This window comes from Nematolebias whitei, chromosome 7 (genome assembly GCF_014905685.2).
Source record: "Nematolebias whitei isolate Nwh7 chromosome 7, NemWhi1, whole genome shotgun sequence".
In the NCBI taxonomy this organism is placed as follows: domain Eukaryota; kingdom Metazoa; phylum Chordata; class Actinopteri; order Cyprinodontiformes; family Rivulidae; genus Nematolebias; species Nematolebias whitei.
In genome coordinates this window covers 38,143,935-38,171,153 of record NC_056504.1, presented here as the reverse complement: position 1 = coordinate 38,171,153, position 27,219 = coordinate 38,143,935, and the positions used below count along the sequence as shown (strand labels likewise).

Sequence of the window (27,219 nt, the reverse complement as noted above, 5' to 3'; positions counted from 1 at the left end):
AAAAGGGCAGCCACTCACGGCGAAAAAACAAAGCCATAACTGTATCTGCCAGCAACTGCCACCTGGCAGCAAAGCAGACCTTGTCCCAAAGAAACACCATGGTGAATGGACAGCAGCACCTGCTGCTGACCATCCCAACAGAGAAAAATAACGCCAGTGCAACCCCCCACCCAACTGTCACCCAGTCTCTTCAGCTGTGGGACGAAAGAGGGAATATTGCATCACAGATATGTTGCGAGCTTTACTGACAATTCATTGCAAATTAAAAAGATACAAGGTAAAGAACTTGTTGAGAACAATGAGTCAGTTTGAGAATTCTGTCTCTCAGTACTTAAAAGCTGAGGTTGAGTTAAACCAAAACTATTTACTTTCCCCTAATTAAAGTCATTACGGATTGAATCTGTTCGTCACATAGTTCTGTAAGTTTCAGCAGAGTTCAGGGGTTGATCCTGGAAGGTAAATCAAAAGTGAGTCTGTGTGATTGTTCAGTGGCACTCTGCAAGTGAAGATGGAGCGATAATGTTTTTGCCCATGTCTGTCTGTTCTGCAAATTTCATGAACCACTGGACAGATTTTATGAAACTCTCAGAAACATCTACAGTTGGTTAACTTTTGGAGCCAATCCCATTCAAGATGGCTGCCATGGCTATGCAACCTTAGCAAACACAAAAACGACTATGACTCTTTCAGTTTTACAGGTACTGAAATCAAACTTGGTGTGGTAGTAGGTCTGTTACGATAACACATTTTGCTGGGCGATTAATTGTCTCAGAAATTATTGCGATAAATAATAATATTGTTTGAAATTTAACAATAGTTGTAAAATTTTAGAAATGTTGATTTGTTTGTAGCACCTTTTTTGACCATTTGAAGGCAGAGTAAGACTGTTTGAACCAAAGGATGGATAGTTGAGCAGCGTGTCTCTTTAAGAAAAATGGGAGGGAGGGCCCTTGACGTGACATTGGGCTGACATGGTGACATGGCGGATGCTCAGCGATTTGAGCTCTTTAGCATAGCATTTTTCACACAAAGCTTTAAAAAAAAAAAAAAAAAAAAACTGTAAACAAGTTAGCTTCTTTTTGCAGAGAAAACAATTTTTACACGAAGGCACGGGTTTCAACCGTGAATTTTGGAGCTTCAACAAGACGGAGGTTTATGCCCAAGGTCGGCCAGTTAGCTTAGCTTCTCAGCTTAGCTGCTTTTAATGATCCAAAAACGCAATTTTGGATGGTTAAAATGGATTTTAAAGAGAAAAGAGAAAGGGAGGGTTCAGTGAAGAGCACCGGAGTTGAGCCGTGTCTTCAGTAGAAAAGAGACGCGAAGAAACGATAAAGCCGATAAATGAAAATGAGTTTGATAATTTTTAATTCGTCATGCATTAACTGATTTATTGTTTATCGTGACAGGCCTATGAGGAAGTAGCTGAAAGTCACCCTTAGTACATAATCTGAGAATTAACACGCCACACAAGTTTTGGCTGTGGCAGATGGAATGCGGCAGCCATCTTGAATCAAACATCTATTGGGAAAGGTAGCATTACTTCAAGGAATGCTAGGTGTTTATTTTAAGCTGAGATGAAGTCTTCAGTTCTTCCAAAACATCTGATTAATATTAGGATACTTGAAATAGTGGTTATCTTTTTCTGCAGTAACAAGATTCGTGTTGAGACACCCCAGTGCAGTCGGCCATTTGAGTGATTCCAGTGGTAATGAGTCAAAGTTAAGAAGCTAATTTTGTTACTTTAACTTTGAAAGAGAACTTTAAAACAGGTACAACTCTGGGGAGAGAGAACAAAAAGCACCAAGTTATGGATGAAAATTTGGAGCTGTGCAGGACTACAGGATAAACCGAAGTACTGAGTCTTACGATGATCATGCTCTGAGGGGGACACAATCTCTTAGAAGTTCTGTGTTAAGGACATCACTCAGATCTGCGTTCAGTCAAAGGGCTCCGCGTTGAAAGGGTGCCAAAAAAACTGAACAAAACATAAAAATGTCCGGTTTTTAATTGAAACTGAAACTGATGAAATGCAGCTACACATCTTGCGGCCAATTACTGACTCTGTTTGCCATTTGCTAAAACAAAACACCCAGAAAAACTGGTTTTATTGGGTAACAAAAAGCATTACCACTATGTTTTATTTAGAAACATTACTTCCTTATACATTCGTGCAGAGATTTATGGCGTTATCAGTCTGCAGCTGTGGAAAACGACATCTGCTCAGACTTGCCACGGTGGGAGGGTTAGCGAGGTCAGAGACCCAGAGGTCTACACTGCAGGAAATCATGACAGGTTAATACACACACACACACACACACACACACACACTGGTACATTTGAATGCACAGCCACAATCATGTCGTTTTTCACCTTTTTCCTCACTTGTACTTTCTGAAGTCTCATGACTCCCTTGTGGATTGCTCAACCCTTACTATGCTCACTGCAGGCTGCCATTCTTAACTTCTTCCCTGACGAGACACACCCATATTCTGCTTTTATTATGACACACTGGAATTTTCCACTTCCATGCTGAGATAGCGAGCAAAAAGGTAATCTGTATTGACTCGGCATAACCTTTCCCTCTCATGCGCCATCTTTAGCACTCAGTCTCTCCCCCTGCACTCCTTCTACACCCATATTTTCTTCCCTCCTTCCTTCACATAACATTGAGGTAATCCTAAATTACTAACATACTGCTCAGCCATGACTGAAAACATTCTTAACATCTCAGCGAGGGGCTGACAGGGAAGCACCAGGCCTGCTCAGTCATCAAACAGGCTGCTGTTCACGCCCCTCTCTTAAATCTATACACACACATCTTCTCTCACAACTGTGCAAATGCACTAAAACTGCTGTTAATTCAAAGGCGTGGGCCGCGAAGGCCTAATGAGCCTCGCTTTCTTGCACATGCATCTGTCCCCTGTTCTTTTACCCAGAATGCTTTGCAAGAGTGACAGCTGCAGGGGTGTGGGAAAAAAAAGGTGTGGGCTTTTAGTTTGACACACCTGTTGAGACCAGAAAACGTAGGTGAACAACATGTCAGTACAGCCCTGAAGCATAACAAGTAAAACAACATTTCTGTTTCCAGATGCTTCCTTTGAATTCAGTGTAGAAAATGTGCCAGCTATTTAATTTGACAAACAGCAAAAGCCCAAGTATTTCATTCTTATTCAGTGCAAGTGACGAGTTGATCACCATTTGTTGATTTTTTTTTCCATTTTTTTTATAACGTTCAAGCAAGAGAAATGTAACATTATGTTATCATAATGTAAAATTACACATCTTTAAGGAAAGCTGAGTTTCTGCCAACTTCAGAGTTTTATTCCCATCTGTTTTATTGTGTTTATGCCAAATCAGGCTAACTAGCTAAATTAAGCCTGCTAAGGTAAAATCTCACTGGACATTAGTTTGTTGACTCAAAATTGCCAAAAGATTTGTGAATTTTCTGTTGCAGTCTCACTGAACTCTGTTTGCGACCAAACCGCAAGTAAGCCGTGTGCAGCTGTTTTTTTTTATTTTATTTTATTTTTTTAATGGTGGGCAGCACGATGGCTTAGTGGTTAGCATTGTTGCCTCCTGGTCCTGGGTTCAATCTCTGGTTGAATCTGTCCTGAGGTGTTTCGGTGTGGAGTCTGCATGTTCTTCTCATGTTTGCGTAGGTTTTCTCTGAGTACTCCGGTTTCCTCCCACAGCAAAAACATGCATGTTAGGCTGCCTTCAGGCCCAGGCCTCACTTGCAAAAGAGATATGTGATTGCAGTGGGTATTTGCATGGTTAAATAAACGTACATAAATAAATAAAAGACACATTTGAAAATCACAATCTATGTTTTTGTGCAATTCATGCAAAATTATATCCTAGACACAGGATCACTGACATTTTGGAGACTTCCAGGTGAGATACTGGCTTAACAAAAGGTAATTTGTTTAATTTATCCATCCATCCATTATCTTTTACCCGCTTTTGCCTTTTTGGGTCGCAGGGGTCACTGGTGCCCATGTCCAGCAATCACTGTTCGAGAGGCGGGGGACACCCTGGACAGGTCGCAAGTCCATCACAGGGACACATAGAGACAAACTACCATTCACTCTCTCATGCACACCTAAGGACAATTTAGAGTTACCAATCAGCCTAACATGCATGTTTTTGATCTGTGGGAGGAAACCGGAGTACTCGGATAATGAATATCAGTACTCTGATAATGAATATCCATCCATCCATCTATTATCTTTTACCCGCTTCTTCCATTTTGGGTCACGGAGGTCACCGGTGCCATGCATGTCCATCAATCACTGTGCGAAGGGCGGGGTACACCCTGGACAGGTCGCAAGTCCATCACAGGGACACAGAGACAAACGAGACAAACAGCCATTCGATAATGGAGATTTTATATATATATATATATTATTATTATTTTTTTTTTTATTATTATTATTTTTTATTCATTAATTAATTTATTTATTCACTTAGTTTTATCCAAATGTATCAAATGAATTTTGGATATACTGTAACTGAGTTGTCTATAACCTTACTATAACTACCGTATAACCTTCTACTTTCTGCTGCTCCCTTCCTCAGGGGTCACGATGTTGAATGAACTCACACGAAGACTTGGCAATTGTTTTTACATCGGATGCTCTTCCTGTTGCAACCACAGACCACCGAGCTACCACAGCCCTCTGTGTGGAGCAGAGATGTCATCTAGGGCACCTGGGGGTGGAGATGGTGGGGGTTAAGGGCCTTGCTGAAGGGCCCAGAGTGGGCACATGTGTGGTTGCTTCACCTTTCCCACCCACATTTTTGATGTTGTCAGTTTGAGGAATCGAACTGGCAACCTGCCGATCACAGGCTCGCCTTCTCACAACTCTGTGCCACACCAAAGATGCGTATTTAATAATAAACCCCAAAACGGAGAGCATCTTTATTCAGTTACTTTGTCTTTATTTCCACTGTCTCTTCTCAGCCCTAGTGCACAAATTAGTGAAGGAATGTTCTTCAGATTCCTCAGTAATTGTTATTTTCAGCTGAAGAGGTATTGTTGCTCTGCATTCCAGATCTAAACACGTCAGGTGTTCTTGGAATCAGGCCCAAATACAAAATATCTTCACTCCTACTTTAAAACTGTTGTCGAGTTCTAAAATGTTATTTCCTGGTCAGCCTCTTGAGCAGCACCTCAAAGAGTGACCAATGGTAATCTCCATGCCAAGACCCAAATGAAGTAATGAGTGTTTTTTGTTGTTGTTGCATGAAGAGTAAATGCAAAAGTACAAGAGCTCATGCAGCTCATAATCCCTGCTGCTTTTGTGTAATCACTTGTGTTTCACTGCGGTTTCTGTAGGAGAAGAAATTTAATAAACAGTCTAATAGTTTTACCATAAAGAAAAAGATATATCGTAACTGTGACCACATCATAAATTAGAGATGCACTTCCTTAAACATGATCTAAAATAAGTGCCATACTTCTGACAGTTCTAAAAGAAGAATATTATTATTTCTAATCTCTATGCCATTCCAACGTTATCTTAATGAAAATAAATGCCACTAGCTCAGACAGACTTGTGGGATAGAATTCAAGTACGTCCAGAACTGTCCACTAGCTCATGGAAACGTGAAAAGGTTTCCCACCAAATAAAAAATAAAAAAGGTCCTGGCAGAAAAAGTGGAATTCCCAATAGGAGGTTAGACTTGTCTAGTTTTGGAGGCCACTGGGAGTCTGAGACTGCAAGGTAGACAGGATTACATGCTGTGCAATCGTTAACATTCCCCTAACCTCACGTCAGGACAGCTTTTAGACGTCTGAGGTAATCACCTTGTGCAGGGGCTTCTTCTGGGGCATGCCTTGGCTGTGCCAGCAGAGCCTCAGATGACTTATTGTAAATGGAGAGGGTGTTTAGTGCCTTAGCAAAAAAAAAAAAAAAAAGGCTCTAAAACGGGTCCTGACAGTTTGTTGCTAAGACGGCAAGTTTGTATATTGTGTCCCCGTTTGTTGACATTCTCTAATTGAGCCAGAGAAACAGGAAACAGGACTTAAATGTTATTATTGTAATTTACATCATAAGCTTTACGTGTTTGTTTTAAGACTGTCAGAACAGAAGTCACTTTCAAGTCATTGTAAAATAGCTGTGTCATTCTGGAAAATTCACGTTCAGAACAAATCAGCCTTGGATTTTTACTGGCTGCCTAAAATGAACATTGTATTTTAGTTTACATTAGACCAACAGCATTTTAATGAGTGAAATAAAAATATATTTGAAAACGCATCAACAATAGGAATGCACAATATTATCGGCATGGTCGATATTAGCGATAAAGTTAAATATCGGCCATTCCATCAAAATAACTCACCGATATAAAAGACGCTGTTTTTATATATATACATATATATATATATATATATATATATATATATATATATATATATATATATATATATATATATAGATAGATAGATAGATAGATAGATAGATAGATAGATAGATAGATAGATATTTGAGTTGATCATTAAGATTGTATTTGATCATTAAGATTGTATAACTACATATAGGACTTCTGTTTTAAGTTAATTTTTTAATTAAGAAACTGTCAAGTGTATCTATTAATGCATTACTACTACTTGTGCACTCTTCACTTGTCGCTTGTGAACAGGTTCACAGACAGAAGTCGCAGGTTCAACTCCCAGTACAGTCAACATCAAAATGTGGGTGGAAAAGGTTAAATACCCACACCTGCCTCCACCTTCATTTGCCCACTCTGGGCTCCTGAGCAAGACCATTAATCCCCACCATTTGCTCCCAAAAACCAGGGGTCTCTTGAAAATGAGTTCTTGTGACTCAATGAGACTACCTGTATAAATAAAGCGTAAATGAAAAAAATTAAGAAAAATTGCACTGTTGAGTGTTGCCATTGTGTTAGAGAGAGTAAATGTCATGAATAAATTTGACATTAAACATAATCCAAGTTGAAGTGTTACATCCTTTTCAGCCCCCTACGGCATAATAATAATGATAATAATAATAATAATGATAATAATAATAACAATGTGTTTTGTGTTGTCATCATTGAATGTTCCCATACAATGATGAAATTGGCTCTCTGCATTTAACCCATCCATCCATGATGGTACGGTGGGCGGTTATTGGGGGTGCCTGGGGAGCAATTGGGGATAGGGTGTGCTGCTCAGAGGCACCACAAGATGTGCAATGACTGGGGATCGAACCTGGGGCTTTCAGGTACCGGGTCAGCTACCCTGCCTCTACCCCATCTCAGCCCCATTTGTTAGCAGGCCAAACTGACAAAGACCATGCAGAATAATGTAGTATTTTAATTTCACAGCAGAGAAAGCTATGTAGTCTCTGTCAGTAGGTCTAAAAATATTGGTATTGGTATCGGTTATCGACCAAATAAGTTAACATATTGGCATATCAGATATCGGCCAAAAATCCAATATTGTGCAACCGTAATAAATTATGTAAGTGGTTAATTTACAATACTTGCTTCTGTTTAAGACTGAACTTTTTTTCCTTTTTAAAATAGAATACCGGTAATACATTTGTTTTAAATTAACTGTGCTGAACTATTGATTGTGAGGTTGTTGTTATGAAGTGTCTGAATTGAACTAAATGGTTTCCGAGTTAAATTTTAAGCTCTTTTATTTTTATTCAAAAAAAACTATTCTTCAGAAACTAATTATAAAACCTTAAAAAAATAAAATCAAACATGGTGAAAATGTTTGTCTGGGTAAAATCCTACCCATCATGTTTCAGCACTATTCACTGTGTTTAATAAGTTTAATCTACTACTTTCTACATTCATTTTCAAAGCAAGTATAACATCATCACAAAAAATGAAACAGTAGCTGAGTAAACTTTTAGGTATGTCACTTGTCCTTCGATGCGTAATTTAAACGGCTTGACAACTGAGTGCTTCAGATTTCATCCTGAGTGAATCACACCAGAGGAATTTAATATAGTTTCAAATGCCCAAATCTGTTTTGTTTTTTTCTGAAAAAACACAGACTGTCTGAAGTGTGGGTGGCAGAACTAAAACTAAAATTACAACCATGTTTCTGAGATGTGATGGACGTGAATTAAATCCTGCAAAACTAGAAAGTGAAGGACTCAAGTTACGTAAATAAACTTTAAAGTGTTTTTTTTGTAGGGAAGGCAAAGAAAACAGCAAACTATAAATTTTATCAATCCACATTTATGCCTTTCTGCAGTCTCTATCTTCAGATGTCGAATCTAAATGAGGTGCCTTAACAACGGGAATCAGGAAGTGGGATGAAAATAATGATGGACAAATGAAATCAATTTCCTACACCTGGATGTTAGCAATCCTACTCGAGCACTTGCCAATACGTCCATCTGGAGGTTTAAGCGCATTAATGGCTCAACACCTGCAATTTAATGAACACGCTGCAGGAAACTACAAAACCTCATGGATATTTTGAAAACTTTAACAGCAGAGCGTGCCAGTGCCATGTTGCTGTTGTTGAATCGTGCTTCACGCTGTGCTAATTATTGCTAATTTAACTAAGCGACCCAGCATCAAACGCCGTGCTTCTCCAGAAACCAGCTTCACTCAGTTGCCCACGGGCAAAGTTTTCCCAGTAACACCCATGTGGGGAGGACCAAGACAAAATGTTTAGTGATAAGGAGACAACTAAAAGCTGATAGACAGCAAAGCAAACTCTGGGTATAAAAATTGGTCTGTAAAGTAAAATGTGAACAAAAAGACTAGTGTGAATCAAGATGGCAGCGTGCTGAGCCTAGGGACAGGACAGCAATAACCCGTTCTGAAAGTGCTAGTGTGACTGGAAGAACCTGCCTGTGGGTCACAGCACAACAGGTACAGACCTGTTCAGCAGAGCTATGTGAAGAAAGAAAACATTCACCTCTAGGTTTGAGCTGTTGCATGAGAGCGAGAAAGAAAAGCACATTTCTTTTTCTTGTTTTTTTAAGAGCAGAGTAGAAGATGCCTGTTTGCTTTCAGCTGAAAATCACGCCAAATTGGTTTTCTCATTGACCCATTTATTATGAAGCCTATTTCCATATAATTGTCGTTTTGCTGCTTTGGCTGACGCCCAGCGTACTCACCGTACATCTTTCCCTCATCTGATAGGATGATTTTTCTCCTGCCACAGGGAGGATAGATGGCGAGGGCTTCCTGGAAACTCTGTTCAATATCTGGGCTCCATACGCCCTCGGCGTCCCCGTCCATGGTCTTTTCCTCATTTTCCCCATCAAGCCCATCTTCTGGGCTACCGTTGGCGCTCCACTCGTTGGACGCAATGGTGGCGGCTCCCCCTGGGCCCAACCCCGAGCCCCAATAGCAAAAGATCAATGGGAGATCTGTAGAATGAAACAGTAAAAAAATCTATATTCATTATGTGTTTTTCAACTAGTGTACATCTTCATAAATTTAACTTTATTACACATACAAATGCTATTTAACATTACTTAAGATATGTTTCTTAGACCAGGGGTTCTCAAACTTTTAGGGTTCAGGGACCCCTTACAGGGGAGAAAAAGTTTCAGGAACCCCTTCATAACCCGCATGTTTATTAAATAATTTTCTTCAATTTGTCTCTTTAATGCATTGGAAAGATCTGTGTAACATAAATACTTAAGACCTGTTCTTTAATAGTGTTAATGCAATTTTTATATTTTAAACATGGGGTATTTTTCATATAAGACACACTTAACACAATTTTTAATTTCAACTTCCAAAAAGTACAGTTTTGAGAAAATTAACAGCATCAAAAACCACTTTAAAACTTTTCACATAATGAACACAATAAATGTATGTAGTACATGTGATTTCCTGCATTTTGGTGTATTTTAATGGATTGTTAAACATCTACCTGCTTGGATTTTTTTTTTTTTTTTGCGGACGCCCAAGCACAGGCTCCCGGACTCTTGGGGGTCCAGGGGCCCTCATTTGAGAACCGCTGTCTTAGACATTCAAAATTACACAATAAACTCAAATTTTCACATCATCATCAGGGAGCTCAGAGACAATTCACCAACTTTAGGTTGGAGATTACCTGACTATTACTAGAAACAACTTTAAAACAATATATAAGGCTCACTGATGGCTTCTAGACAGGAACAAATATACAATATTATAAGGAGAGGGAATTTTAGTGAGTTATAAGAAGGAGCTAAAGTATTTGAAATGTCAAGGGACAAGTGAGAAAAGATGGAAAAACATAGAATTCATCAAGCAAATGTACAACAAACTTGCCAATAGCACCAAGAAAAAACAACAAACTATCAATGAAACTAAGCACAATTTGGCTATTCAGTCCAATCCAACTTTATTTGTAAATCACTTTACACACCACAGCAGACCGACGTGCTGAACAGAATCAACATTAAAAAACACGGCGCACACGAGACAAAACACAAGTGAAATAAAACCAGGGAATACAAATAATAAAATATGTCAAATCTGATCAAACTATAAGGTTAAAATTTACAATAAAATGTACAAAAATCAAAATCAGATTAAAAAAACGCTTTATAAAGTGTTACAACAAAGATAACAAGTGGGGTTTAAGAAGAGTTTTAAGATCAGATAATGTTACAGTTCGTCTTCTGTGATGAGCTAAAATCATGACATACAAAGAAAAGTGAGAGAAGCTGCAGAGAAAAACAGATTTACTACAACTTAGTAACCTATTTGGAAGACCATGATCTCAGTGCCTCAAGAAAAGTGTGAACTTACTCGGACAATAAAACTCCAAACCATAAAAAAAAGATCAGCAGAAAACCCCACAATCTACCAATCTAATACACACTGTTAATTGAATAAGGCATTACTGATTGTAAAGTTTGAAAATGCGAATAACAATTTCTGACATCTTTTTGCCTCATAAGTACATGATGTTTTAACGAACATATATGTATCGAGTACAAAATTAACTATCCCAAATGTGCACTAATTCATCTTTATACCCATATATTTTCTATGACTAATAATAGCACTGACAGAATAATTACGTGTAAATGAAACACAATGAAAACAGTCCCTTTGATTGCGTCTAGCGTAATTACAAGCTATGATTTGATTTGTTTTCGTGACATTCATCTTCAGAGACAGTCAACCAGTTGGGCAACTATGAGGAAGCTGGAAAACAATTTTGATGTTTAAGCTGGACGAGCAAGTTTTATGACACCAAGAACACACTGATCTGATAACCAGCAGGCAAACAAGTCAGCAGACAAACTGAAGTTTTTTTTTAACTTGGGATACTTGTTTTGACTTTATGATGAAGACACTTCACTTTTTCCAAGTTAAGTGTCTCTATTTCTTCAAAAAAAATAGAGGGGTAGTTTACAATGCTGCAAAGAAAGCAAAGCTCTGCAAATGATTCTCTCTTTGAAATCTTTCTTACTGAGATCTTTAAATTTTTATGAATAAACAAAGCAAACTATAATTATTATTACATTTCCCTTGATTTTAATTCTCTCAAGCGCTCAAATGAAGTCAAGATATTTCATAAAACAAAGTTTAAAGACCCCACTAATCAGCACTGGTTTCAAAGAATGCCTGTGGTCTGGGAACTGTTTCCCAATGTGGTTGGATTATAGCTGACTACAGGAAAAGACCTTAAGTATTTTTCAAGCTGTCTTTTCAGCTTTGCGTTGTCTCTGAAATGGAAGTCAGTGATGTAACGAACATCACAGGATGGTTCTGTTTCAACTTTTCTGCAGACACAGACAGAGATCAAATAAAACGGATGAATGCAAAAAGCACCTCGGGGAATAAAACAACAATCTAAGTCTATGAACATTCTGACTTTACAAGGCAAAAATCCCAAAAAAATATAGTACATTTTGACGTTTTGGTTTGCTCTTCCATTAAAAGCAAATTGTTCATGCTTCTTATGAAATTAGGGGTGCACGATATTGGATTTTTGGCCGATATCCAATATGCTGATATGTTCAAACTTATTTGGCCGATAACGATACCAATATCAATATTTTTTTCCCTAAACCTACTGACAAAGACTACATAACTTTCTCTGCCGTGGAATTAAAATATTACATTATTCTGCATGGTCTTTGTCACTTTGGCCTTCTACCAAATGCAGATGCCAAAAACGGAGCTGAAAATATAATATATATAAAAAAAAATAGTGCCTTTTATATCGGTGAGTTATTTTGATGGAATGGCCGATGTCCGATATTTAACTTTATCGCTAATATCGGCCGATACCAATACCATGCCGATAATATTGTGCATCCCTATATGAAATAATTTGTTATAATGAGATTTAAAAACAGTAAGAAGTAAAAAAAAAAAATAAATACCCACCAGTTATATTTTTAATGACGCAATGAAAAATAGCCAATAAAGTTTAAGCATCCAAAAGAGAACAGACAAAATACATGTGTTTCTGTAAATCATTTAGATTTGTTTTAAATCGCTGCGGTAGCTCGATGGTCAGTGATGCGGTCATGTAATCCTGAGGGTGTGGGTTCGAGTCCAAGTTGCATCTGGAAGGGCATTCGGCGTAAAAGAAATTGACAAACCTTTCATGCGAGTTCACACGCTGTGGTGACCCCTGAAGAAGGGAGTAGCCGAGAGAAACGTACCATTTACCGCAGATTTAAAAAAGTTCAAGTAAAAAAAGAAACAACTGGACTGTATTGTAACAGAAGACGTTTCGTTTCTCATCCGAGAAGCTTTCTCAATTCAAAGAACAGAGAGTGGGGTTCGAATTATAAAGCTGAGCTAAGCTACATGCATATGCAGATTGCCCTTTCAATCGTCACCGTAGATTCCTTACCGTAGATTTGTTTTGTCTTATCTTTACTGTGGTGCGTTCAAGTTCTATTACCGTACCGATTCCTTAATACAGTAGACGTAGCGATCAAAAACAATGTCACAGAAGCAAAGCAGATGCATTAAATAGCTGAGAAGCCGCACTTTCTTTGGGATACCACTGCTGGAAAGCTAAGGTGCAGGATTAGAGTTGGCTTCGCTCCCTTCCCATCATCATTTCCAAAGAATTACAGAAGATTAAAGGGAAGCTGGCTGTTGCAACACAAATCCTGCTGTGATGTTCCACCAAACACAACATTAAATTTATGGCCGTCAGTGAACCCAAACGAGAGTTTGACAAATGTCCTCAAGGCAGGCTGTTAATTTTAGCTAAGAGGGGGTCAGTTATGATGGGCCGTTTGTGGCAGGGTCACTCAACACTGAAACTGAGCCCCCATCAGCAGATCAGATGATCCACCTCAGGTGTCAGAGATCACACGGCTCCATCACTCCAAATAACTGAACAGTCTGGGTTGGTTTAATCCCACTCATCTTTGTCCAGTTTGTTTACATTTATAAAATCATCAAACCAAACTTTGGAACACGAAATGCAAAAAATAAATTCAGGGGGGTTTGCCTCAGTTTTAAGAGCAGCAGATGCTGGTTGGACAGTTTGGTGTGAAACTCCTTTATGAACTCAACATCATTAATGAAAGCGCAGGTGTTGTTGGGTAAATGCTTCAGTAAGTACAGGCCGACAGCAGAGCGAAAGAGGAAGAAGTGGTTGCTCTATTGTTTATCTCCAATTATAGCAGAGAAAACACCCGAAACCTCTCCTGCAACGCGAGCCGTGAGGAGCAGCAGTAAACGGCTCGACCTCCGATCTGACGGCCTCGGTGGAGCTCAGAAGTGTTTTCAAGAGAGGTGCTGCGAAAGAGAGGCTCTTCACCGCGAGAGGGGCCTGAATTCCAGACATGTCCTTATTAAGAAAGGCCTGTGAGTGCTCACTGTTTCTCCTCTTGCCTCCCTTGTGTCAACTCGACGCCCTCCCTCCCTCCTCCTCTGCGTCCCCCCCCCCTCCTCTTCTCAGAACGTCTCTACCCAAATAAGGGCAGGAGACCAGGGGATGCGTGTATGGGAGGAGTGGGTTGGTTGGTTGATTGGATGGATGGGGAGCAGGAGGGGAAAGGGTGTGTTTGGTGGAAGAGGGGTGAGGGGTTTTGGAGGTGGTGGTGGTGGGAAAAGGGAGGGCTGGGGTTGTTGTCCGAATTAGGCACCCAGTTTGGAGTCTGGAAAACAGTGGGATTGTTCCAGCTAGAATGCAACATCAGCGCTGAAACGCTTCGTGTCGCTCAGAGCTCAACGTAAAGGGAAGGCGTTGCTGCAGTTCTGTCCTCTTGTAGAGTCACAGGAGGACATCTGTCATGATGAGACTGCCCATAAAAAAAAAAACACACAAATGCAGAAGCAAGTTTCCGGTAACTTTCCAATAAAACGTGTAGACGATTTGAAGATTTAATTTCTTAACAAGAGAATCTATTGTAAATGATGTGGATTACATTGTAATATCCAATAGAACCAGTTTAAGTGAAAGATCCTAACAGGTGATAACTGACAGCCAGAAATTTACCCTAAGCTGCATATTAAACCAAAAATACTTATACTTTATAGCCCTTTTCAAGGCAAAATTATCAAAAAATACCTTGTTCAATCTTCTGTATTGTCACAAATTGTTGTTATAGCAAAATATTTCCCAGACCGCTAGTTTAACACGAAACTTAGTAAATCAGATGTACCTCTGACAAGTGAGTCACTTTTAGAGTCAACTCATTTTTAAATAGTTGCCACAAGGATGGGGCCGAGAAGGGGCAGAGGTAGGGCAACCGACCTGGGACCAGAAAGTCACAGGTTCAACTCCCCGCCATGCCCACATGTCCTTGTGTCCTTGAGCAAGACACCCGATCCCTAACTGCTCCCCGGGCGCTCACGTAGCTGCCCGCTGCTCCACCTGGGTGCATCTCACGTGATGGGTTAAATGTAGAGAACTAATATGATTGTATAGAAATATACAATGATGACAACACATAGCACTTTACTTTACAATCAGCTGATTTCAGAAAACACATAAACTAATAATCCTTTAATTTCAACAATTTCCTGTGGGATCAATAAAGTTCTATCTTATCTCTTAATTGACCAGGAGTAAATTGTAAAAAATAGTTTAAAAATCTTATTTAGAGTGACCTGCCCCCCCCCCCCCCCCCCCCCCCCCCCCCAACCAAAAAAAAAAAACATGGCTGCAGTTCAGTCAATTTACTTTAATTGGCTTTTTCCCAATTTGTATATTCTGCTTCTTTTTTGATTATTTCTTTTGTGATTTTTGTCTTTAGAACATGATACTAGATGCTTCAAATTTCCCCCTGGGATTAATAAAGTATCTGTCTGTGTCTGTCTGTCCATCTATCCGTCTATCCATCCATCTATATCTGTCCATATCTGTCTGTCCGTCCATCTGTCATAATAACATTCAGTGTGGTTGTGGCTGAGACCCATTCACAACACATACTCCAAGTGCTTTGTTTTGCATTAGACTCGAAACTTTAGCATTAACTGTCAACACTGTGTGTCTGTTAGCAAAATATCTCATAAAACACTGGATGAATTTTAATGAAACTTAGCTGTACATCTGCAGCATTTAGCTTTTGGAATTAATTTAATTCAAGATGGCTGCCACAACTAATCAACATTAGCCAATGCATAAAAAATGGATATAACTCAGTCAGTTTAACAGATATTGAGCTAAATGTTCATGTTGCTAAGAGTCATCCTTATACTTTGAGTGTTATGTCTCACAATACTGCAAAAGAGTGTAACTTTTTCAAGGTTTGACCAAATATGCCAAAAACTCACCACTTTTGAACATAAGATTATCTTAGTCTAGAACTCTGGCATGAAAGGCAGCAAGTGATATGAATTATTTAAAGAAAACCCTGGCCTTTTAACTAGTTTGAGTTGTGTTATTTAATTATTAGTTTAAAAAAAAGTCTAAGAGATTAACATTAAAGACGTGATAACACTTTCATAGCAAGTTTGTTATTAAGCAAATGCAGCTACAACGTCTCTTTCCATATTACACACATTTGATGGGAAGGTTTGTTGATTATCCCGACTCCAAAAAGCACATTTTTTCCCACATTTAATGAGCAAAACAACAAGAAAAATCTTCAGCACACCTCCCCTTCCACTTTCTGGGAGTCACGCCATGAGACTTTAGGACGAACATGCTTTAGAATTCCAATGTGCAGCAGGAATGTAAATAATGCTGCAAAGCTATGCTTCTTGCACATTCATTCAAACAGCACCATTCACGCACCAAAACCCCTCTTCCCTTTTTTCCCAGCCCTGAACGGAGAGATCACATTGCAGTATGTTCTAAGCCGTCGACTCATCTCCATGTTGGCCACCTACAAGCTGACCGGAGTTTGCCGGCACTATTTCTCGTTTTATCCTTCCTAGACAGGTCAGTGTACATATGAATTCCTGTAATTCTAATGAGTCACTGTGAGATCAGAGCTGTCAATACAGACTAAAATAAGGGAAGGAATTCTTTCTCAGATGACTGAGTATGCACAGAATGTAGGGAAGACCAGACAAACACCAAAAAACATAGTCATTATGCTTTGGTAATAGCAACAAGACAGCCACATGTTCAGCAGCTGACAAAGAGTAAGGACTCAATCAGAATAGGCAAAATTGACCAAAACGCTCATCATTGCTGCTACTCTTACATTTTGGTTTGTGTGACGAGGTTTAAAGACAGAGCTAAAGAAAGACAGTGAGTCAATATTTCTCCATCATGTCCAAAACTGTATGGCATCTCCTTTTCCATCCAGTTGTGGGATGAATTTCTTAATGAAGACGACAAACATTTAAAACAAAATATGATGTCTCGTAGAAATACGTGTCAACAGAGACTTAACATCCCACCAGGAGAACCAGGAGAGCCAGTTGTGCCAATACAGCGGTATTACAAGGGCATTGTGCATGTACAACAGGCAACTTTTAGGACTTGATGTGCTTTTGCTGCACAACGGTGAGATAAATTTCATTTTTAATGATGCCAACAGCACTCGAGATAGATGCATTTAAACATGAGATCATGGAAAATGCTATAAAAACCAAAAGGTAAAACAACAAGCAAATCATTTTGGGGCATATGTGGGCACATTCAGCCATTTTTGTAGCACTTTGCTCGTTTTGGGAAACCACGCAAATGAACAAACTTCAAATGGAGGTTTCTGTTGCCAATTTCCAGGCAACAAATTAGATCGCTGAAACTGGCAGAAGTTCAATGCATTCACAAGCTGTTGATGCATGATGAGTCAGAATGAAGAGTTCAAAATTAAACACTTACACCCAAACAAAGCTTTAGTCACTGCAAGTAATTTGTCCTACAGTTTAAATAGTTTTAATCCTTAAATCCATTTAACATTAGTATTGTACAAGTCTGTGTCGGAGAGCTTCCTGGATTCAGTGGAGGTACAGCTGATGCTCTGTGGATGGGATAAGCCTAAACTTGAATATCAAGGGACTCAGAGGCACTTTTTTCTTAAACTGGTTAAAATGCCTTGATTCTTTATGGTAGTCTTCTGGACCAGAAAACCTCCAGCGCATGCCCTCTTTAGAGAGACAAAGACTCCCTGAAGAAGGCCTGGAGCTTTTACTGGTCCTGAGGACCGTAGCATAAAGAATAAAGACATTTTAACCAATTTAAGGACATAATGCCTTGAAGTCATTTGACAGCTTTAAGCCACTGATGAGCTACACAACATACATGACGACATTATGTTTCTTACAGAGAGTGAGGGGATTCGATGACAAATTTAAGTCTTGAAACTAAGGAACTACAAAACCAGTTTGTGTTATCATGGTGGCTAATTCAACCTCTTGTAAAATAAGAGTCAAAGCGTTTTGTTAACTTTTCCCATGCGGCACTTTCTCTGCAATTTAAACAACCAAAGCATGAACTAATATATTTAATATACATATGATATAATATGATACAAACACTTAACGTACATAAACATAATAAAAATGTCTCCACATAATTTTCAGGATCCTCTTGAGGTATTTTTTTTTTTTTTTTTTTTTTTTTTAAGATGAAGCATAAAACACAAGTACCTAAACAGGAAATTTTAACTTTTTTTTTTTTTTTAGAGGTATGCCTTTTTTTTCTAAGGCTGAAGATGATCATTAAAGATTAGGGCAAACAATAGGAAATATGCAATATCTATCCAGCCATTATCTTTACCCGCTTCTTCCTTTTTGGGTTGCGGGGGTCACCGTTGCCCATTTGTAGCTATCACTGTGCAAGAGGCGGGGGACACCCTGGACTGGTCTCCAGTCCATCACAGGAACACAAAGGACAAACAACCATTCACTCTCTCACTCACACCTAGAGACAATTTAGAGTTACCAATCAGCCTAACATGCATGTTTTTGGTCTGTGGGAGGAAACCGGAGCACCCGGAGAAAACCCACGCATGCACGGAGAGAACATGCAAACTCCACCCAGAAAGGCTCCCGGACCGGGATTTGAACCAGAGACCAGCTCGCTGAGAGGCAGCAGCTCTACCAGTTGTGCCACCGTGCAGCGCCACACAGTTACAGTATGGCATTAATATCAGCTGAATAATCTGTCTACCTTTATTGATTAAATATAATGTCAAGAATTTGAATTTCTACATCAATAAAAATAACAAAACCTCCTGTAATCTAATCTGTCTTAGTTTGATTCATTTAGTCTAATGTGGAAGTTTTGTTATGTACTTGTTATAAAACAGATTTCTATTCACAACCACGCATACGCCACCAGATTTCCTTCAAATCTGATTTTTTAAGCCTTCATGTATTGTTTTCATGTCTTTCCTGTCAGACTGTACACACCTCCTTCTGTTTGCTGACTAGTACACTCCACAATATGTTCCTGTCTTTAGAAGTCCACTCTTTATTTAGTTGCTGTAAGACTCGGGACACTTCTTGGCAAAGACCAGATCCCTGTTGGCAGCCAAAAGCTCCCTTGCTTTGTTGGGAGTCAAACACACCTCCACCAAACTTAAAGTTTACACAAAGTAACAAATCCCAACCAAAGACTTCCTCCACATGGGAATCGCACGTCTCGGTAAGACTGCGGGGGTCTTGCAGATGTAGCGCTCTCTGTCATGGGGAGACCCCCGCACACACACAAACGCACATTTGAAGAAGGAAACAACGGGTCTTGGCAGCAGAAGGAGCAGCTGCTCTCTAAGGTCAGGTTACAGATAAAGAAAACATTTTAGGTTCCAGGCCAGGAAGCTGCTCTCCGACAACAGCCCTATTCCTCCTTAAACAGACTTAAGCATTTCCAGCATGTTTCACTGTGTATTTTTCATTTAAGAGATAAAAACTACGGTGAAGAGCTGGCACATAAGCGTCTGCGCCGTTTAGTGCTGACACCACTGCTTTTGTGAACCTCCAAAAGAGTCATTACGCTTCCCTTTCCCTCCTGCATCTGTGTATGGCGCTAATAAATTCTCTCCAGCTCCTCCAATAACTTCCTCCTACTTCCTATCTGGCACGGCGCTCAGGAAACAATCAGAGCTGAGAGTAAGAAGAGTGCTGGACAGCCAGCAACTCGCACGGCAAGAAGCAGAGGGAAAATTTGAGACAAAGCACATGAACGCACACACACACACACACACACACACACACACACACACACACACACACACACACAGCATATTGACCTCTTGTCAAGTCAAACATTTGCAGTCTGATACCAGCTGCAAGTCTAAAGAAAACAATAACCCTCAGAGTAATGTCTTGCACGCATGACTGAACAATCACAGTTTCTGTGTGAAAACGATCTAAACTGAGATGACCTGACAAACAGTATATTCTTAATACTGTTATCATTAATAAAAGCAATTTGCATGTTTTATTCTTTTTTATATATATATATATATATCCCACTGTGTGGAAACAAACTCAATTCTGCAAACATAGCATCACACTGATACTGCAAAACCAAAACGGGTGTCACGAATCTAACCAGAGCTAAATCTTAAAAGGTACTGGCAAGTGATCCAAATCTTAACTGGAGTCAGTAGGAGAGACCATATTTCTCCAGTTTTAGCTTCCCTCCTTTGGTTCCCTTTCAAATCCAGAATAAAATTCAAAATCTTACATATAACCTACAAAGCCCTCAACAACCTAGCTCCATCTTATATTACAAATCTTATTGTTCCATATTTTCCTAACAGAGCACTTCGCTCTCAGACTGCAAGCTTACTTACAGTTCCTAGAGTTTCCAAAAGCAGAATGGGAGGAAGATCTTTCAGTTATCAGGCTCCTCTCTTGTGGAACCAACTTCCAGTTTCTGTCCGTACGGCTGACACATTGTCCAGTTTTAAGACTGGGCTTACGACTTTCCTTTAAGATAAATCCTATAGTTAGGATTGGCTTGTTATGCTGCTATAGACTTAGACTACTGGAGGACAAACTGACCACATTTCTTTAAAAAAAATTGTTACAATTGAATACTTTTCATTTTATATTATTTATATCTTAACATGTGATTCTCGACCTGCCATTGTGTATCTATTCCTCCTTCCTGTTCCTCTGAAACCCAGCTGGTCGAAGCAGATGGGAGCTTGTCCTGAGCCTGGTTCTGCTAAAGGTTTCTTCCTCATGAGGGAGTTTTTCCTTTCCACTGTCGCCTTCATGCTTGCGCAAGATGAGAGTCTGCAATGAAGTTAAACTCAAAGCAGTCTGCTCCTCAGATAAATGATGTTATTAACTTACTTTTATATATATGGATGTTTCTGTTCAGTGCACTGAGATTATTTCTGTTGTGACTTGGTGCTATATTTATTTATTTTTCATTTATTTACTCTTTATTTATACAGGTAGTCTCATTGAGTCACGAGGACTCATTTTCAAGAGAGACCTGTTTGGAAGCAAATGGGGGTTAAGGGCCTTGCTCAAGGGCCCAGAGTGGGGCAAATGAGGGTGGAGGCAGGTGTGGGTGCTTCACCTTTTCCACCCACATTTTGATGTTGTCAGTGCAGGGGGCTGAACCTGTGACTTTCCGATCACAGGCCCATCTTCTCTAACCATGCGCCACCACTCCCCATTATATAAATAATATACACTGTATATATAAATAAACTGAACTGAATTGTTTGGCTATCCATTAGCTTAAAAAACTTTTACCTCTTTCTACACACTTTGTGCTCTCTGGATGATGTCGCTGATGAGGCACTAACTATTGACAACTCTTAGACAGAACGTCACTTTAAAAATGACTAAACTGTCCCTTTAAGGCTCAAATCATCATTAATTATTCAGATTTAATAAGAGATGCTCATGGCTTTGTGGACAGCTGTTATGCTTTCAGACAATTACACTGTCTAAAAAGGAAATTATTGACTCAGATTGAGCTACAGTGCCCCCCCACCCCCCCATTCTAAATCAGTATTCTAATCCGATATTTTCCAAAGAGCTGAGAACTTCTATTTTCCTAGAAGCCATTCTAGCCTGAATTGGTCATTTTGTGATGAGGGGAGTGGTTTGAGGCCATAATCTGTGAAACCTTTAGGACTGGCAGCAGAACGCAGAACTCCACTAACTGTATGAATCGGGTCACAAGGCAATAAAAGAAGCAGCTCCGTCTTTGATCAGGGCCGTACACCGGAGAATTTCACAAGGAAAATGTTGAGAAGCTCACCAAGAGACTCAGCTTGATGATTTGATGCATCAACAACTTGATGGTTCTAAAATGGACTTGAAAAATGAACTCTGTGCTGCAGAGGAAGATCATCCCCCAGCCTGAATCACCCTGCGCTGAGGGATTAAAGGAGTTTCACATGAGTGCCCTTGGGTCACTGGAGCTCCACAACGGCACACAGGCCAAACACACTTATGAAATGAAAGACAGTCCTGCAGTGGGACGGGAGCCTCCAGTTATCAGTTATGCAGACTGATGGCAGCAAACACAATAACATGCACCTTTTAAGACCGTACTTTTGGCACTCTTTTCCATTTTTCAGTGTATGGAACATCACTCCTAGCAGTTGGTCGCCAGAGAAAGAACAACTAAAACGTTTAACAAGTTGTAGACAGCTGACACAAAGGGAACACTGTTCTAGGCCACTCCCCGGCTCCTCCCCTGAGTGGTCCGAACAAGAGGCCAGAAAGCTTATCTGTTAAAGCCTGATGGCTTAGAGTATATGTAAACGTACAGTGCAGGAATCTGAATACAATGATAGAAAGTGAAGTTTGTCATCAAAGATTTGGTCACCTTTGGCTGAAATTCTAGTTTTCTTGTAACAAACAGCTAAAACCTTATATTGTATTCCAGATTACAATTTAAGCCCTTGTGCTGCAAGCTGTAAACTTTTCTCCGAGGCCTCTGTGTCCCCGCCACAGAGACACGAGAGGGAACTGTATTTGTTCAGTTCTGGCCTTAAGAAGGAGGAGGACGGGGAAGGGGGGGGGGGGGGGGTCCACCATTTGGATGAGCTCTTCTGGGGATGGTGCTAAAAAAGCAGCCAGTGCACAAATGGGCACAAGCTCATTAGCTGCTCTTCTGTGGGTTTGACACAAACGGGCGAAGCAGCAAACGGTCAACAAACGTGCATCCAAAGTAAACACATTACAGCGCAAAACACAAGGATGCACTTCAGCGCCGCCGGAATACTGTCATTCATATCGCCCGCTACCGAAGGCTGGAGCAGAGCGATAATGTTTTTGTCTGCATCTGTGTTCAGTTGGCCGTACCGCTCGCAAACTTTCTCACCCTGAAGGAGCACAGCTGGAACATAAAAACAAGACAACGGCCACTTTGAGGGGATACTAACCCAAATAATCCAATTGACCTCCACGACATGGTTGAAGTTGTAAAACTTTCCCCTCGCGTTTAACCCTTGCACACAGCAACAGAGCAAATACACTAAATCCACCAAGGCTGCGAAGCATAAAGAGCGCGTAAGAAAAGAGAAGAGACAGGCTCGGTCAGTTCTTAAAAACAAAGAAAGGGAAATGTGACAGAGCAGCAGAACGCTTAATGCGTTCCAGATTTACCCATCAGCCCCTCGTCTCTATTATCAGAAGTCTGTTAGTTAAAAGTAGTTCCTAAGATGAAATAATGTTGCTTTTCTATCATAGCGATCAGATTTTTTTATTGTTGTGCCAAAGGATTGAGGCCATAACAGTGCAGTGCTTCAAAGACCACACAAACAGACAGTTCTATGTAAATTTACAACCACGCTGATGAAAAACAGAGGTGGAGCAACTATTTCCCTGCTGCCGAGCTCCACTTTTACTCAAACTTGTTGAAAATACAACCAACAATTTTTTTTTTAATCAAAACAAACCCAGCCAGAGCATGTCACAAAGCGCAGTTTAGATGACGATCAAAAACAGATCAGGGGTTGAGAGGGTTTTTCCTCTTACTGACACCGACTTGACGGACCGCATTCTGCTGTTTCGTTGAACCTGTCAGTGATTCAACTGCAGCTACTGTGACCGAACGGATTTGGAATGCTGTTTTTTACATTTTCTAAGGTTAAAAAGGTCCTTAAATGTCAGAAACATGTGCAGTTGTTGAGTTCAAACAGCAGGTGTAGCCCGAGGTTGTGAGCTTCTAATTATACAATTAGCCCGCTACATATCCATGCATCTCAAATCTTCACCTGTGAATTATGTACTTAGTAGGACTTTGCAGCGTATCATCACATACAACGTTTGTTGACGTAATAAGAAACAAAAACTTACCATTACATGACTTTTCAGATGAGACTAACAGTATTAAATTAAACTTATTTGAATAAAATTTAAAAAAAGGAGTGAAATGTAATTGTTAGTGTTAGTTAACGTAAAAAATAAAAGACTGTTTCTTTTTAATAAAGCCTGAGATAAAAGTTAAAATTTTCTGGAAGCCTCTCAAATAAAACTAGAAGTTCTCTCGATTATTGGCTAACAGTTTCACCTATTTTTTTTTTTTTTTTTTTTTTAAGATGTACTTTTTTTTCTGATAAATTATTCATCAATTATTCAGTCTATTTATATACAGTGTTTTAGTCCACATACAATTAAACCAACAAAAAAAAAAAAAAAAAAGACAAGCAACACGCTAGATGTATACAAAGTATTACATTTTTAAAAACATAAATTCTAAAATCTAAAATACTGACCAATAAAAAAAAAAAAACAAGAAGGGGGAAATGAATTTAAGCTAAATAAAAGTAATAAAATAAAATAGTACAAATAAAAAAAAGAGACAAACCAGTAGAAATAAATCAGATTGCATGGTAAAACTAAGATGAAATTATCTTATAGTGGAAAAAAAACGCTAGTCCAAAACGTAAAATAGAAACATTTGAACACTACGAGCTTATTTTGAACTTTTATTTTAATGATGTTACGTCAAACATTTCATATATTTAGCAAAAATAAGGTTCTGTTGTACAGTAATAACTTAAAGTAAATACTAAAATATGTTTAATAGCTCTGTTTGGCTCCAAGTGAATCAAATGATTGGATCAAGAGAAGACAGGCTGGTTGATGAGGACCTTCATGTCTTACCTCTCTGGATGCAAAAGTCCAGACCAGTTTGAAGTTATTCCTCCAGCTCGTTTTTGTATCTCTGTGGGGCAGCTGCTGGTAAAACTGGTGGACTCCTCAGGTCTGGAAGTGATGGATCCAGGTCTGAGCTGAGCAGGACAGAAAACAAACATAGTGCCTCACTTCTTGTGTCCTAAAACACAAAGCTTTTTTTTTTTTCTTCTTTCTTCTCCTTCTTGTTGTTGTAATCAAGTGTGTGTCAATGAGCGGGCAGCTGGTGGAAATCTGATTGTGGAGCCTGTCAAAAATAATCCCTGCTCACTGAAAAAGCCAAACACAATCGAGTATCAATCTCCACATATTTCTCTTCCCTCCCAACGCAGGCAGCTCCGCGCAAAAATGTGAAAAATGACAATGATCTGAAAACTTCACCGAGACGAGCGGCATGAAAAAGCTTCCCAGTTACTTAAAGCAGAACGAGGGAACTTTGTTTTAGAGTTTAACTTACCTTTATTATTCTGGCAGTCTCCCTAATCTCCTCACTGAGGCCGGCTGCTCTTTTTAGTAACTTTCTTGTGTTTTGGCGCCTTGTTGTTTTCCGTAATATTTGTCAGACGTTTGACAGTATAAGTGGAATGTTAAGTATGACTTTGGTATGAAATCAACGCACTACACTGGAAAACGAAGGGGGAGGGGAGAAAAAAGACTTCGAGGCGGAGCCAGTGGCGCGCGTCAATCAACGAGTTCGCGGGGCGGAGACTCGACCCTAAACCCCGCCCCTAAATCACAGAACACGGGAGCTTCCGGTCTGTGAAACCTTCACGGCACAGAGCTAAAATAGATGGGCAATACATGGAAAATTATCCTCACAAGGACGTTTATGAAGCTTCTGATGTTATAGATAAAGACTTTGGGTTGTGAAGAAAGACATACAGGTATAAAAATTAAAAAGAATAATATCTAAATAGAATTTATAAATGAAAATCACTTACTTGTGTCACAGCATACATTTATGCTAGCATTGATAGCGCAGCAGCATGATGATGTGTTGCAAATAGAAGCAAGCAAAACATGTTAAATAAAGGAGATTGATTAGGAATACATTCATTAGTCTGTGGCTACTTCACATAATATATTTAAATATTAAATTCTGTCTATTTTACAAGTATATATTACATTTTTATCCAATTTAAACTGAAACCACGCTCCCATTTTCAAAAGCTCAACATTTTTGGCTGAAAAATACACATCACTATATTGGCTTTGACCTCTTTACTTAACTGTTGGTGTCTACCCTGCTCATCTGTTAGTAAAATATATCATTAATTCATTCATTCAAGCTTTATTTAGACAGGTAAATCCCATTGAGCCTCGAGGACTCATTTACAAGAGAGATCTGATTTCAACAAAGAATGATGATAACAATGGACAACAGCGACAACAATAAACAGTTATAAAAAGTCATACAATTTTTTAAATTTATTTATTTAATTTTTTTATAAATAGGAAGGCTAAAAAAAAAGAAAAGTAACAAAAACAGCTAGATTCTAAGGCGAATGTAGAAAACTAAAAACAGGAACATGTCTGCATTGGTCCCTGCCAGGAGTCCAACTGATTCTTAAAGCCACTTGAGTCAAGGTCGAGAGCTTCAAATCTTTTTGTAAAATATTCCAGGAAACAGGAGTGGAGTAGGAGAAGGCCCTTTTGCCTAGTTCAGTCTGCACTGAGGGAACACTGCAGGTAATAATGTCCTGAGAGCGCACGCTGTAACTGCACTCACGCAGAGACATGAAGGAGGAGATGTATGAAGGCAGCAGACCAAGAAGTGATTTAACGATGCAAATGTACCAGTGAGAGAGTCTGTGTGAAGTTAATGATGACCAGTTAACCAGTAAATACAGGGTGCAGTGGTGGGTATGATAATCACAGCCAGTTATGAATCTTAGTGCACCATGATAGACAGCATCCAATATCTACAGGGTAATAATTAATCACTGTATAGATTTCAGTGAAACTTTCTGAAAATAGTTTGGGATACTTATATACTTTCTAAATAAATAAAACAGATTCTGCCTAAATCTGATAGATTTAGGTAGAATAGATAAATAGTTTTCAGCAATCTGTAGAATAAACATGCAGTGTCAGAGTTATATTTAGTTTTGTTTGCTGTTAAACACAACCAAATTAGATTAATTTCAGGCCAAATAATCATATTTAAGTGAAGAAATGTCCCCAATATATTTTCAAGTTCAAATGAGATTTGCTGGAATCTGATCTCACAAACAGGGCAGCACGGTGGTGCAACTGGTAGAGCTGCTGCCTCTCAGCGAGAAGGTTGCCGGTTCAAATCCCGGTCCGGAGGCCTTTCTGGGTAGAGTTTGCATGTTCTCTTCATGCATGCGTAGATTTTCTCCAGGTACTCCAGTTTCCTCCCACAGACCAAAAACATGCATGTTAGGCTGATTGGTAACTCTAAATTGTCCCTAGGTGAGAGAGAGAGAGTGAATGGTTGTTTGTCTCGTTAGTCTCTATGTGTCCCTGTGATGGAATTGCAGCCCATCCAGGGTGTGCCCCACCCCTCGCACAGTGATTGCTGGACATGGGCACCGGTGACCCCCGTGTCCCAAAATGAAAGAAGCGGGTAAAAGATGATGGATGGATGGATGATCTCACAAACAAACTTGTTATTGGTTCATAGCACAGAATGTGCCTCAGCAACTATATGATTTCCTTACAGAGTGTGATGTGAAAAAAGGTGGTTGAAGTGCAACAAGAAGAAGCAAAACACAATTTTAAATAAAGAGATTTATTTTTAAAGGAACAGTTCAGCCATTGCACCAATAG

At 39.4% G+C, this 27,219-nt stretch overlaps 1 protein-coding gene across 1 annotated transcript in view; it reads right to left on the bottom strand.

Moving 5' to 3' along the window:
• Positions 1-25,045, bottom strand: part of LOC119412809 (transcriptional enhancer factor TEF-3-like) — a 32,019-nt gene extending 6,974 nt beyond the window's left edge. Inside the window, exons 1-3 of the mRNA XM_037679843.1 lie at positions 24,884-25,045; positions 24,397-24,524; positions 9,096-9,350 (exon numbers count right to left, since the gene is read on the bottom strand). Coding sequence (XP_037535771.1) covers positions 9,096-9,219 — 124 coding nt within the window. The 5' untranslated portion in view covers positions 9,220-9,350; positions 24,397-24,524; positions 24,884-25,045. The remainder of the gene's footprint in view (positions 1-9,095; positions 9,351-24,396; positions 24,525-24,883) is intronic.
• Between the last annotated feature and the right edge of the window lie 2,174 nt (positions 25,046-27,219).